This window comes from Microcebus murinus, chromosome 14 (assembly GCF_040939455.1).
Source record: "Microcebus murinus isolate Inina chromosome 14, M.murinus_Inina_mat1.0, whole genome shotgun sequence".
Taxonomy (NCBI): Eukaryota; Metazoa; Chordata; class Mammalia; order Primates; family Cheirogaleidae; genus Microcebus; species Microcebus murinus.
Window position 1 is genome coordinate 4,732,111 of NC_134117.1, and position 15,669 is coordinate 4,747,779.

Below are 15,669 nucleotides of genomic sequence, written 5' to 3' on the forward strand. Positions count from 1 at the left end.
TATTCAGGATTGCACCGCTAAGCCCCAGCAGAGCCAGAATTAAATGTCTGATTCCTAAGCCAGAGCTGCTGAGGGCAAATGATCCATGCATGTGCACATGTGTGTAAACATGTATATGATTCAGACATACTTACATATCAAATGCAAAGCAATTTTTCCAAGAATCATTTTAACCTAACAAGTCATGAAAGTTAGCAGTACCAGGAGAAAAATTAACATTGCTAGGTCACTTTTCCTTCCTGAATGCTAATTTCCCAGTCTGTAAAATGCAGTAAACACAAATGCCCTGCAGTGTTTCTACTCTTCCCAGCCCGGCAGCACCTTTTTTTTTTCTTTTCAGAGACAGAGTCTTGCTCTGTCACCCAGGCTGAAGTGCAGTATCATAATCATAGGTAACTGTAGTGTCCACCTCCTGGCACAAGTGATCCTCCAGCCTCAGCCTACTGAGTAGCTGGGACAACAGATGTGTACCACCAAACCCAGCTATTAGTCTTATTTTTTTGTAGAGATGGTGTCTCACTATGCTGCCCAGGCTGGTCTTGAACTCCTGGCCTCAAGTCCTCAAATGATCCTTCTGCCTTGGCCTCCCAAAGTGCTGGGATTACAGGCATGAGCCACCACGATGAGCTCCTTTTTGAGTGTTCTGCTCAGAATAGCACTGCTCAACTGAGCACAGAAATAATCAGAAACACAGGAATCTGCAAGTCAACCTTGAGGTATCCAATGTCAAGAAATTTTAATCGAGAGGGTAACAGAGCAAGTAAAAGGATCTCAGAAGTCAGAAGGAGAAGCATGGTAGCACATGGACAACCAAACAATGGGAAAAAGACATTTGTCAAAGAAGTGTTCTCTGCATGCCACTATGACGCCTTGGAAGAGCGGAGCTATCCTGGAAGAAGGGAGCGGGGCGTCACATATTTTGTATCCTTTAGTTTGGAGAACTAGAGGTTAAATTTTCATTACTACTATAATAAAAAATAGTTTGTCAGAAGAAAGAAAGGAAAAAAATGCCAAGGGAGAAAAATCACAAATAAGCCTCATTTATTCAAGTAAAATGAGAGGAAAGATCGTGTGGGAAGATTCAGGTGAAGATTCTGCTCTCTAGGCAGATACAAGCACATCAAGGAGGTATCTTGGTGAGTCCAGAAGGAATTCTACAGTTGGCAGGCAGAATGTCACCATGTAGAACATGAGAAAACAAAGAAAGAGAACACACAGGGCTGTGGAGAGATGCACATTCTTTAAACCAGGAGAATGAAGGTAACCAAGAACACAGGTCTTAGTCGGTGTGATCCTGCACACACTCGCCACCAGGTTGCCCTGACAATGAAATACATGTGGTTAAAACCATGTGGTCTGGACCAGCGGATCTTGAGGAAAAAACTGTGCACTCAGGAAGGGGTTTATGCAGCAGAAAAAGAATGACGTCATGACTCAGAATGTAGGAGACTACAGGCTGGCCTGGGGCTCTTCCCACTGTCCCAAACAAGTTACTATATGCAACATATCACACAGATACAGAGCTGCCCTCTCAGGGACTAGAAGGAATCATGGATTGGGGAGACCCAGGGACTTGCTCTCCTGGTGCCCATTGTGCACATAACCAGATCTGAGACAAATGAGGCAGCCTCTTCTCGGGCTGTTCTTCCTGCATTCGACATCAAAGAACAGAAGGCTAACCAGAAATGGATGCAGAACAGAGAGGCAACAGACGATGATAAGCTTTAGACCAACTACACCAGAAAGAACTGTTGGCACCGCCAATTTGACCACAGATAAGAAGTCCTCACATAGAAAGAGAAGAGAAATATTATTAAAACTATGAATATATGAGCATAAGACTATATGGTTTATCTATATTTAAAACATTCATGTATTTATTTATTCACTTATATGTATCTCATTTGTTTCGGATGGCATTTGAAATGAATCAGTTTTCAGAATGCACTGCCCGTGCAATAGGTGTGACACAGTTCAACAAAAGAGTAGATGATGGATTTGTAACACGCCAACTCCTTAATCAGCACCATGGTGGTGGACAGCTCCCTGCCTGGGACTGCTTGCAGACAAGGGTTTCTTAACCCTGGTGTCCTTATCTGCAAATTGTGATAAGCACTCTTTTCCAATTTACATGTTTTAAGTCGATGACTCTGAAGATTCAGGAAGCAAACTCACAACCAACGGTCCTGAGCACATGGTAGATGTTCACTAAATTATGACGGAATGGAAATGAATGTAATTAAAAAACTGAAATTGAGTTCACCCTCTTATATTCAAAAAGCCATTTTTAAAAGCCTACACTATTTTAACAAATGGCCTTTTCAAAAACACATATAATGAAAGATAGAGAATGATACACAGAATGAGGGATGAAAAAGGTACAGCATTGCAGATAAAGATTAGAAGTTTTCCCGGGGCACAAAAAAACAAAAGAGAAAATGATGTTTATGGTCCACCATTATTTAAAAGAATCAGTCTTCAGGGTTCACAGCTGGTAATGTTCATTAGAAGTCATCAGTGCAACCATCTAATTAAAGTATTCCAGAATGCTGTATGAGTAGTATACTAAGTGACTGTGGAAAAATTGGCCTCAACCCCAATTTTTCTTTCTGTACAACATTAATCTAGTTAACAGAACTATTACAGAGTAGCTCTGGGTTTAAGATCACTTTCAATAAAGATAAATATCTGTTTGCCACTGTGACGAAGCACAAGAGATTTTATCTTGATTTGTTTATTGATCAAAGCATTGAGAAAGTATGATATGGGCCTGTATTAAACATGCAGCTTTTCTTTTCTAATATTTAAAACATAAATTGATTAAAAGAGTAATTTTTAGAAATACAAATTTTCTATCTTGGATGTAATCACAATGATAATTGTCTAGGAATCTGACTTTAGTAGTTCCTAATAAGCTAGTCCCAATAGGTATCTGGGACTTTGCCCTCATATTTCAAAGGGCTGCTTTAACTAATGTTTCTACCATTAAAAAGGAGAGTTTTACTCTGCTTGGTAACTAGAAGAATCACTGACCTTGAAAATAAGAATGAGAAAAATAATTTAAGCTCTCTAGGCCTACATTTTTAAGCAGCTCTGTATAGTTCAAGAAATGGAACACAAAGGAAGTTTTAAAAGGCTGATGAACTCTGTCTAAAGGCAGCCTTTTTGCTACAGTGAAGGCAGGAGCCCCTGGAGGGCCAGGGCATGAGGGAATGGCCTGTTTCCTGTTACTACTCACTGCCAGATTCCAACCACAGGAAAATAACAACAAACCCAAAACAAAAGAACCACAAAGGGGTGCCCAAGAATAGAAGGCTTACAAAAAAGTAATCCATAGAGAACATTAAACTACTGGCAAGACCAAAAAGGGACAGTCTTGAGTAAACTTTATTCTCCAGATCTTACACCCTCCTCCAAGGCAAACAAACACACGGCACAATGCTAAGTACATGGTAAGCTCTAAAGAAAATCCGTCAATTACTTTGGCCACTATCCAAAGGGGAACATGGAAAGATTATATCTTGAAAGGATATAATCCTTTGCAAAGGAGGCAAAGAAACAATTCAGTGTTTATCAGAACAACCTTCCCGAAGGTCTCAGATTCAGAACATGAAAGGAACCACGTGGGTAAGAACGCATGCTCCCCAAGGACACCCACCTGCACTCAAAGGATTCTTGCAAGTGTGGCCAATGCCCTTCACTAATTTAAAAGTTAATGCTACACCAGGTTGATTCATCTTCTTCCAATTTATTCCAATTTCTGTAACATTAATGTTAAACAATTTTATAGACATAAATCCTAAACCTTGGTGTTCTAGTGTTTTAATATCATTACAACTGAAACTTCTCATTTCTATAATACGATTTAAGCTTTAATTTCCACAGCTTTTGTCAGATATGTAGGCAACAATATAATCACATGGGAACAAAGCTACAAATGCACAAATTATGAAGCTTTGACCTTTCCTTCTCTTTGCATCTTGCTTTGAAAATCTGCTCACTCCACACCACAGATTATATGCAAGAGTCATCTTTTTGTGAAGCACATAATCTATTTAACCAGTGTTCAAGTAGTCAAGTCACATCATGAGACGATGCTGAGAAGCCATCACAGCCCATTCATCGCCTCTCGTGCTCTGCATGCTAAGGAGTCAGAGGCCCTGCACCTCGGCACAGGAGCGGGGTGGAGGCAACACCGGCGTAGGATCAGCCCCTATGCACAACACCTGTTCAGTAACAATGTCATTCACTCTGTATTACCACCGTGCATTTAAAAAGACACCCCAATAGGATGCCATGATGGCTAGGATTTGCTTCAAAACATCTGGGGGAGGGGCACATAGATAAAAAGCTTGGCTGTGAGTTGATAATCTGTGAAGCTAAGTAATAGGTACATGGGTGTACGTTACACTCTTCTCTCCACTCCTCTGTATGCTTGAAATTTTCCATAATTTTAACAAAAAGTTAACTCGAAAACAGAGGTAGAGTGGAACTGTGCCCCCCCCATCATATTTGTAGAAAATTGAAGAATTATTAAATCAGACAAAAACAGAAGACAATCTTGATTTTATAAAATTGCCCACAGATGAGTCTCCACATCTCAGGTCTCTCATGGGTCCTCCTCGCCCTTGTCTGCTGATGTTATTCCTCCTTCAAGACATCTTCACCCCCTGAGGAATCCATTCAGGGCCAAGATCAGGATAGACTGCCAGTTTCCCATGTGAACCTAAAACTTCACCTCCCTTTGATCCAGTGAACTATGTGTGCGTGTAGCTGGTCATGCTTCCTTCCCTGCACTGTCTCCTGGGACACAAAGTGCTAGTTTGGAACATCCATGTACGTTTCGCTCATTCAGCTGCCAGCAAGAGAGCAGGAACAAGACCAGCAATGCCCTGCTCAGGGAGCTTTTATTCTAAGGAAGCAGCACAAACCATAAGCAAGTACACAGGTAAAGACATACCATGATTTCACCGGGGGGGGGGGGGGGGGGGGTCACAAGGTGTCAGGAGGTGAAGTGTATGGATGTGTTAATATTTCAGGAAGGGTGATCAAAGTGTCTCTCTCAGGAAGCTGTCTGTGATGGTTAATTTTATGTCTAATGACTGCCTCACAGGATGCCCGGTGCTGGTTAAACATCATTTCTGAGCGTGTCTGTGAGGGTGTTTCCAGAAGAGCTTAGCATTTCAATTCGTAGGCTGAGGCAGGCACATCCACCCTGTGGGATCATACCCTGGATGTGGGAGGGTGTGAAAGGATAAAAGGAAGGGTTGAAGCCCAAGAAACGCAGCTAAATGCATCTTCAATTTTCATGACCTCAAAGAGAGAAAAGTGGGAAAACAAGGCTGGAAATAACCAGGAGGCACCGCTGGGACCCAGACCTGGCGATGGAAGGCTTTGCTGCAGAGGAGCGATTTCTGTTTCAGAATTCACTACCTGCCTCTTGCAAACAGACCAACTTGTCCTTTTCATTGAAGTGAGACTCTTAAAGCCACAGAGATGAGAAAGAAATGTTTTAGAGAAAAGCAACAAGCATGTCTCTTTTAGTGAGTAAGGCAACACACACGCTGAGAGGCAAGGACCTGGGAACCTCACTTCTCTCTGGGAGCCCCATGGAGGCGGCCAGAGGACCTGCACAGTGATACCTCCTAACCGCATCCTTAAGAGGATGTCTACGAAGGGCTGGCACATTTGGTAGCACATGCAGCTGAACCTAGTTATATCAAATTCTAACAATCTGGACACATGGAGAGTTAATCTGACTGATTCCACTGGGTTCAGGAAACAGGACAAAGACAACTACATTTTTACAAATTAATAAGAAATGGAACAAAGCACTAAAATCATGGCAATCATATCTCATCCAAAAATGGTTTGGCTTTAAATATTTATACCAAAGGTGGCACAAAGTATTTTGCAAAAGTAATGACATCTTTTGTAAGAACAGACCAACTGGAAGATTTCTGCTGATAAATCTTCCCTGAGCAGGAGGTGAGACTGCTGTGGGCTGCTCTGAAAAAGCAGAGCTTACAGATGAGAAAAAAATTGAGGCTGTTTGTTACCCTTATGCAGAAAGACTCTTACAACTCAAAGCCTATAAGTGGGACCATTTTCACACTGGCCAAAGTGTTCTGAAACACTTCTGGGCAGCCACTAAGCACTTAGAAGCACACCTGGATGTCCAGTTACAGCTCAGGGAACATCGCCTGATGGGCAGTTCTGGAGCTGATTATAAGACGTGAGCTTCAGGCTAATCCTGGCTCATTTAGCCCACGATAATTTTGGATTCATATATGTCATAAACTCTCGCTTACTATGTCAGGTACAACTTACTATTAAGATCAAAATCCTAACTTTGTACTTGAAAAGATGGTAGGCTAATTATTTCAACATGTTACATTATCTGATAACTCCTTATTAAACAAATTCAAGTATTTGTTTACATGCTACATACTTCCAAAACAGGACCTGAGGCAGTCTAAGATAAAACGTGTGTAGAACAAGAGTAAAAACAGAAACAAGACAAAGTAAAGAAACAGAGAAACACAATCACAAACACCTAGGCTAAAACACTCACCAAAAATAAACAGTAAGTTTCCTTCAAATGTTCTACTAGCTAAAGAAATGAGTAAGTTTCAATAGAAAAATATTTTTCCTTGAAACACATTCTTTAAAAAAAATTGTTTTTAGCCAGGTGTGGTGACATGCGCCTGTAACCTCAGCTACTCAGGAGGCTGAGGCAGGAGGATCGCTTCAGCCCAGGATTTGGGGGTTGCAGTGAGTTATGATGATGCCACTGCACCACTGCACTCTAGCCTGGGTGACAGAACAAGACCTGTCTCTAAAAAAAATGTTTTTTCTTTTAAATATTTTTAATAGAATCTTTTATGGTTTAAGTCCTTATTCAAAGGGAACTAAATAAGCATACAAAGTTTTGCAATAGAAATTTTGAAATATATGTACATATGTCCTCAAGAAGGTCTTCATTATATCAACACTAGAGCATAATCCATTGACAATTGTTATTCATTGACAACTGACACTCACGGACATCTGCTAACTCAGTGAAGATGCTGATGATGGTGGTGGCGGTGATAGGGTATGTCGAGGTATGTATGTGTCTGTGTGTGTGTCTTGGCACAGGATAGGTGGGAGAAAGGGACATCAGCAACCTCCCTAAGGAGACTCAGATATTGATATAAAACTTTCAGGGGATTTTCCTTGCTCTGCTATAAAGTCTTATTAATATGGGAAGAGACACTGAAGCAGGGTCCCCACCCAACACCTCTACCATCTGCCTTTCCTGAAGCCCTTTCCTGTCCCCAAGCTTTGGAAGAACCTGGAGAGTGGGCAATTCAAGATCCCGCTTTCCAGTGAGAGCCGGAAATGCAGATGGTTGGGATTAATGACTCAGGGAGATTCAAGTGCTTTGAGTCTCAGACAACGCTGAGAACTGACTTTCGTTTATAAACATGGGAAATGGGTTTCTAACTCAGACATAGGTCTGCACAAAGCTACCCATTTCTTGGCTTGATATTTTTTTCTCCAGAAGAACACTCCTACCCAAATGAAGTTTTTGCATTTCCTCTGAACATAAGCCTTAGTAACAAATGTACACTCCAGTGCATTTTATAAAGTCAAATCAAGAAATAGCATTAAACGCAGCAGACGAACACAGAGTTCAGCAGCCCAGAAGGCACAGAGGACTAAGCCAGACACATGGCGAGCTCCCCATCTAACCGATAACTCAACAGGGACATCCCAAGCCTGGGCGGCTCCATCCTAGAAACAGCTCAGTGGAATTACAAACACCACCACGCACAAGAACAAAAGAAAATGAATGGAACAGCCACATGTCTGAACACAAATGGAATGGAATAAATCTGTGCCTTCTAGTCAGAATGTCACTCAGCAGACTTCACATATGCCTGAAATAAATGAGGAGGTTGCGGAATAATGCAGAGGTTTTAAGCTTTCAATAAAACTGCCTGACAGGTGTAAAATATTAATTCAATCTGTCCAAATATAAAGAAAATGATTAATAAAAAGGGCAGGTAGATAACTTGTGGGAATATAAGGTGTTTCTCAGGATGGATGAGTTGAGAAATCGTGAAAATTCTTATTACTTTCGGCCAGGTTTAAAGAAACCCTGTCAAAGAATGCAAAGTTCAGAATAACACAGAACTATTACTTCCAGATTTAAAGAAAGCTTGAATTTTTTTTTTCTTTGCAATCATCTCAATGGAAGCAAGTGATTGCCTCCCTAGGATAGACAATCACACATTTTAAAGGCTACAATGTATGCTGATTATCCCAGGGCCTTGGTGTACACCTAAATTACAAGGCACGCACTTTCTGTCTTCATTTCTCAATGATCTATTACTTGAGCTGTGTGTCAATTACCCTTCTCGTGTAAGGGCTAAATCTTCCTGTTTTGTAATGGAGCCGCTTTAATTGGTTGCAACCTCCACTCCTTTTGGCAACAAGGAGAGAATTCCGAAGGGTCAAAGTCTTTCAACAATAAATAAAGGGACAATTTAATAATTCTTGGGGTTCCACTCACCATGCTGTGTAAAGAGATCACTGTGAACAATTTCAATCAGGCAGTAGAGCTTCTGAATGGTCAGCAAACCCACGGGAACATTGAGAATGAAATCAGTGAACATTTTGCTATGAGGAAAAACACAAGTGAAATAATTTAGAGATACATAGCAGAATGATCCAATATGTCACCAAGACATAAAGTCATTAAATGCCACCAGCATGTTGGACAAAGCCCCTTCCAATGGATCAATAACTCATTTTTAAAAATAATGTTTTAAAGTGTTATTTTGCACTTCATAACCACTAAAATAGGTATCATCCAAAAGACAAACATTAACCAGCGCTGGCGAGGATATAAGGAAGTTGGAACATTTATACCATGCTGGTGGGAATCTAACATGGTCCAGCCACTGTGAAAAACACTGTGGCATTTCCTCAAAATGTTAAACACAGTCACCATATAACCCAGAAAGTCCACTCCTGGGGAAAATACCCAGGAAAAATGAAAATATATATCTGTACGAACACAAGTACATGAATCAGAACAGCATTATTCATAATATTCAAAAAGTCAATATAATCCAAATATCCATTAAGTAATGAAAAGATAAACTATAGTATATCCATACAATGCATCCAAAAAAAGGAAGCAAGGATACTTGCTACAACATGGATAAACCTTAGAAATAAGATGCTAAGTAAAAGAAGCCAGTCACAAAAGGCCACATATTTTACAATCCCATTTATAAGAAATGCCCTGAAAAGATAAATCTATGGATACCAAAAACAGATCAGTGACTGTCTAGAGCTGGGGGTAGGAATGGACAATTCCTGGAAACGGGTATAAGGAATCTCACTGGGATAACAAAATGTTCTAAAATTGGACTCTGGTGATGGTTGCACAACTCTGTAAATATACTAAAAACCATCAAGTTGAACACTATACAACAGGTGACTTTGTGGCATATAATATCTCAATAAAGCTGTTTAGAAAATTTATTTTTACAAATGGCCAACAGACCTATACAAGAATATTAGAAGAGAGATCTTGTTAGCAACCAAGGAAATGCAAATTAAAATGGTGAGATACTGTCCTCCTGTCCTATCAGCAAGGTTCTATAAAATAATAATTCCTAGCACTGGTGAAGTTTAGGAAAACAGATAATGATATACACTGGTAGAATCATTGCTTGGTTAGACTTTCTGGAAGGCAACTGGATAATATCCGTTGAAAATCTTTTAAGAAAATGCAAGACCAAATAATTCTACTTCTCTGCTTATCCTAATGATATAAAATAAGGGCAGATACTACCATTAAGTTATAGAACATTGTAACGTAGCATATTTTATAATCACAAAAAACTGGACACAACCCAACACCCATCAGGTAGCAGAGTGGTTAGAGGCCTGTTCTTTGTAATCTAAAAGCCGGGGTTGGCCTTGAACCACTGCCACTCACCAGATGAGTTATCATGAATAAGATATTTAGGGAAAAATTAGGCCAATAACAGAACCTGTGTCATGCCATCGTTGTAAAGATTAATGGACCAATACAAATGCTTTGTGCAAAGCCTATTTTGCATGGAGAAAACACAAAATAGATGTCGTGTCTATTGTTGCTGCTTAAAGATGGGCCAGCACAGAATGGAACCTGCATGAAAGTCATTAAAAAACTACTAAGCAGAAGATAACTTCATGACATAAGAAAACACAACCACCAAGAAAATAAAGTTGACTTTTTAGGTGTGTATGGATATGTATGTATGTATGTGTAAATGACCCAGAACTATCTAGGTATGTTAGGGCAGTAGCCTTAAGTTTGAGTTATTCTCTTCTGTCATCTCTCCTATTTTACTAAAACATGAATCAATATCCAAAATAGGAAAAATACACAAATGATATGCAATAGCATTTTTAAATCAGTATATAAGGCACTGAAGAGAGACAGATGCACACCCACAGAACATAGAGCCTGAGGACTGGACTGGCCCTGGAGAAAAGCAGGTCTTTGAGTCTTCAAGCCCAACTGTGACATTGACAACACCACTCCCACAGGTGAGGGCTGGCACCTGCACACAATGAGGTGGACAGGCCCAGAGTATGGCCTCGGCCCACACCAGCCACAGGTCCCTCTCTCTCAGTTACTCCAGACCTGAGCTGCTTGGATATTAGCGAGCATTGAAAATACATGGAGGGTTCGTTAAAACCAAATGGCTGGGTCCCACTCCACAGTTCCAGATTCAGAAGGTCTGGGGACTGCTCTTTGAGAACCATGCTCCAAGGAGAGGACTCACAGAGAGTTGGACAGTTGTACTGCCCATGAACCCACTGTCTCTCCTCTTCTCATTTAGGGCCAGCTAAGCTATAACCAGCATTTGTCAGTGCCTCAGGAGCAGAAAATAAATGCATCCCTTCAAGACACTAAATCCTGGGGCACATTGGAGACACAAGAATTCATAGGGGACAGCGCCTCCCCAAGAGTCCCTCGCCCTTCAACTACAGGGCATGCATGATCCATGGTGGACATAAAGTTCAAGAAGGATGGTCACTTGTTATTCAGTTTAACTGCCCAGGGACAGATGGCCTTTTAGTAATATTCAGGAGGGCTGCATTGGCTGGTAAACATGGTGCCATCACCCACAGGTATTGTGTCAAATTAGAACTAAAACAAAATGCAGATGAGGATTGTGCCATTAGACGTCTGGGGTTGAAAGCTGTGCATCCCGTCGTACACAATGGCACTTGTCAGGGCAGGGACTCTGCAGAAAATGTAGGCTTGGACAACAACAAAACGCAGGCTTGGACACTGAGGGCTGGTCCCCAACCCCAACCCTTGCCCCAAAAGCCCAGAAGGTCTGGCAGTTTCCTCCCAGTTTGCTTTTTAATGGTGGTGTTGTTTTTTTAAATTATTTTCTTAAGTGACAACTTCTGATTCTTCTGCCTGAGGCTCACAGTCCCTCATTTAAGAGCACACAAATAGAAACTGTCCCTGTCACAGAAGGGGAAGGTGACACAAATATTATAGCTCCTATCTTAAGTTTCTAGGTGCTAAAAACAAAAACCCAACAACCATCTATTGAAATTCAACCACTAAAGTATGCCAAATGCCAAATACGTATTATATGCCCATAAGGCTATAAATGATCTAAAAAATATATAGTGATTATGGACTGGTGATGCCTTTTCCACATGAAGTCATAATTAGCAAAGAGTCACAGAAACTACCACATATTCCAGAATGATCCAGTGTACTGACACATGTAGACACAAGACAGAAACCCAAGCAACCCATGAACTAAATGCTCTCAGAAGTAGGTCACGCGTGGCACGTGGCAAGCATTTGCCTCGGGTACTCCATTACCTGAGCTCTTTGGGATCAAACACCAATTTCACATCGTTGACGATGGTTGGCAAGTATTTCAGCGCTGCCCCCTGCAAACCAAGAACAAAGAAGGCTGAGCCAAACCCACTGGCAAACATTAATTCAAACTTATAATTCCTATGAAGAACTACAAAAACACCAAGACAAGAAAAATCACTCCCAGATGAGGGCTAACGGCTAAACATAGCAAAAACAGAAGAAATAAAATCTGTGATTCACCACAAACTGTAATTTCTTACGTGATTATCTTGGCACACAATAGTAAAGGAATATTAACATAAGCCAGTATTTGTCACCTGCTGACCAAGTGTCCATACTGTGTGCTAAGCTCCATGAAGCTTTATGAGGGTAAAAGCAAAGGAACACCTACCTGTCCCCTCAGAAGAATACTCTTCCACCAAATCCACGTCAATTCTTCCACATTCATTAATGAAAGTGAGTTGTCTTTGTTCCATGCCAAAAATGCTTCCCTGTATATCTGCGTATCCTTTAAGTATGAATCATTTTGTTCTTTAGGAATGTTATCTCCTATATTCCTGTTCTATATCTTCTAAAAAACCAACACCCTCAAAAATAATCATAATAATGACAGGTCCTATTATATCCACATATAGAGTTGAGACCTCTGTATATTTCATCTTTAATTTTAGCAGATGTCCTACGGAAAGTTAGCTGTGTTGGAAGGAGAGGAAACTGACAATGGAAACATTAATTACTTTGTCCCTGGTCACAGAGCTAGTACAGAACTAAGCTACAATTAAATTCAGTTGGAGGAAGCCAGAGATTCCTTCTGTTTGGCTACATCCTGCTTCTGGATTTTAAGTGTTCTGACCTTGGATCTGCCACTTTTGTGTCTGTAAGTAAATTCCTTGTACCAGGCTGGGTTCTACCTCCCTGAATGAAATGGAGAAAAGAACATTCATGCCAGACACTTTAAAGGATTGCATTAAGGCTCAAAATCAAATTGAAAAGAAAATAGGACAACATTTTGAGCACTGGAAATATCACACCTCTTGCATAAATAATTGTTAGCGCTATTCTCCAAAAGCAAGAAGCCCACTTTTAAAAAATTACCCTGCACATATAGGGTCAATGAATTTGTAACAAAAGTACAGAGTACACCACCGCCACCAAACAAATAAATTCCATTCCATATGTTGCACACACTAGGCAAAACTTAACTTTAAATGGATCATAGATCTTAAATATAAAACTTTAAAAACTATAAAGCTTTTGGAGGAAAGATTTCTTAGATATGATACCAAAAGCAAAATCTATTTTAAAAAATCGACAAACTGTATTTCACAAAATAAAGAACTTCTGCTATTTGAAAGATGCCGTTAGAATAACAAAAACACAAGACTGCAGAGAACTATCTGATAAAGACTTGTACCCAGAATACGCAAAGAATTCCTAAAACTCAGTAAGGAAACAATCTTCCCCTCCTCAGGCACACAAGATTCAAAGACAAAGATAATATCATCTCTAAAGATATAAGGGTGGAAAATAAAGGCCTGGGAAAGCACTAGGCACAATTACTCATCAGCAAAATGTAAATGAAAACAACAATGACATGCCACTAACATATATCAGAATTGCTTAAAAAATAAAAAACTAACTAAAAACCCTAACGACGTGCAGTTTGCACATGCTGCTGGTCTGAATGCAAAAAAGTGGAGCAACTTTGGAAAAGAGCTTGGCAATTTCTTATAATCAGACATGCACGATCCACAGGGCCCAGCAAGTGTACTCTTGGGTATTTCTCCAAATTTAACATTCACAAAAACCCTGTAGATGAACTTTTTATTACAAATAAAACTGTGTAGCAGCTTTATTTGCAATCTCCAGATACTAGAAACAACCCAAATGTCCCTCAGGAGGTGAATCCACACAATGGAACACTACTCAGTAAGAGAAGAACAAACCACTGTTATGCTCAATACATAAGCATTTCAAATGCACTGTGATAAATAAAACAAGACAGACTTTCAAAGGGCTGCATATGGTATGATTCAATTTTTACAACATTCTGGAAAAGGCAAAATCATAGGGACGGGGAACATATCTGTGGTTGCCGGGGGTGGAGGTCAGGGAGGGGTTATCCACAGTGGGGGTGAAGGACTAGTGGTGGCTGGGGGACTCTTCCACTATATTGCGCCTTTTTCCTAAGCTGGCAGAACCGTCCAATAAGAAAGAGCAAATTTTACTGTGTATAAATTATACCTTAATTTTTTAACTAATGAAGCATACACTCACTGGATATATTTCTGTAGCTATTTCATGATGGAAAAATGCCTGAAAGAATGCCAGGCCAGTATGTCCACTTCGGTGCAACAGGCCAGAGTCAAGTCGTTGCAAATGAGTTCGAGTTTCCTAATCTATAAAATGTGAATATTCTGCACATGCCAATCACACTGGTAGGTGCTCAACTCTACTGACACATTAAATCCTCATGACAACCTAACAACAGAGGTCTACCATTATCCCCTTTCACAGATGACAAAACCGAGGCAGAAAAAAATGTAGCCATTTGCCCAGACTGACACTGCTCAGATTTGGACTTGGTCTGTCCACCCCCAAAGCTAGTTTTGTGAAACCACCAACTCAAGGTCACAAATCTTAGTACTTCACAGTCAAAATGATAAAGAAACTTTCACCCTGATCTCCACTCCAGAATTACTCACACTATCGACATTCTTACCAGGGGTTACCCTCTCCTCTACTGCCAATCAGATTCTAATTATCTGCTTTCAGATGCAACTTTAGGAAGGATCATTTAAAAAAAAAAAATTTCATTCTGATTTCAAATGCTCTGCTTCAACTACCTTGCAGGTGCTTTGAAAAAACAAACAAACAAAAAAATTTATTGTGACATTTAATAACAAGTGTTTGCAAGGCTGATTGCTCAGTCTCTCAAAGTGTCTCATCTAGTTTGTGAACGTCCAGAGGGTGATGTACAAATTGGCTTCATGCATATTATACTGTACCCAGCAAAGCATCACCTGCCTATAGCAACTTATAAACGCCATTTCACAAGGATGAAGCATACAGCCACCAGGTGCTGTGTTAACAAAGACAGATACAGTGCCAGGTTCTTCTCACCCTGTCACAGGTTCTAACTTTCCTTGACAGGAAGGTGCCACCAACCACTATCAGTAGGAGCCATACCTAGCTTGGCCCATTTCTAATACGGTTATTTGTCAAGAATTTCAAGTGTTTTGGATTCTGCATGTGCTCACAACAAAAGACTTCCATGTCCTCTGTGGAGTAAGGCTGCTTTGCTAAATTCAAGTAGAAGCTCTGCTTTAAAAGCTTGCCAACAAGCAGGTAGCGTGGCTGAGTGGTCTAAAAGCTTGCCAACAGCCAGGTGTGGTGGCTCATGCCTGTAATCCTAACACTCTGGGAGGCCGAGGCAGGTGGATTGCTCAAGGTCAGGAGTTCAAAACCAAGCTGAACAAGACCTCATCTCTACTAAAAATAGAAAGAAATTAATTGACCAACTAAAATATATATATACAAAAAAAAAAAAAATTAGCCGGGCATGGTAGCACATGCCTGTAGTCCCAGCTAATCAGGAGGCTGAGGCAGAAGGATTGCTTAAGCCCAGGAGATTGAGGTTGCTGTGAGCTAGGCTGATGCCACAGCACTCACTCAAGCCTGGGCAACAAAGTGAGACTCTATCTCAAAAAAAAAAAAAAAAAAAAAGCTTGCCAAGACACAGAGGACCTGTCAGGTAGAGCAGGGGG

At 40.5% G+C, this 15,669-nt stretch overlaps 1 protein-coding gene across 2 annotated transcripts in view; it reads right to left on the reverse strand.

Annotated features, from left to right (window-relative positions):
- Positions 1–15,669, reverse strand: part of DOCK1 (dedicator of cytokinesis 1) — a 491,171-nt gene that overhangs the window by 316,867 nt on the left and 158,635 nt on the right. For both annotated transcript variants that reach the window (XM_012781384.2, XM_012781385.2), the window contains exons 24-25: positions 11,903–11,973; positions 8,561–8,667 (exon numbers count right to left, since the gene is read on the reverse strand). In XM_012781384.2, the coding sequence (XP_012636838.1) occupies positions 8,561–8,667; positions 11,903–11,973 (178 nt within the window). The remainder of the gene's footprint in view (positions 1–8,560; positions 8,668–11,902; positions 11,974–15,669) is intronic.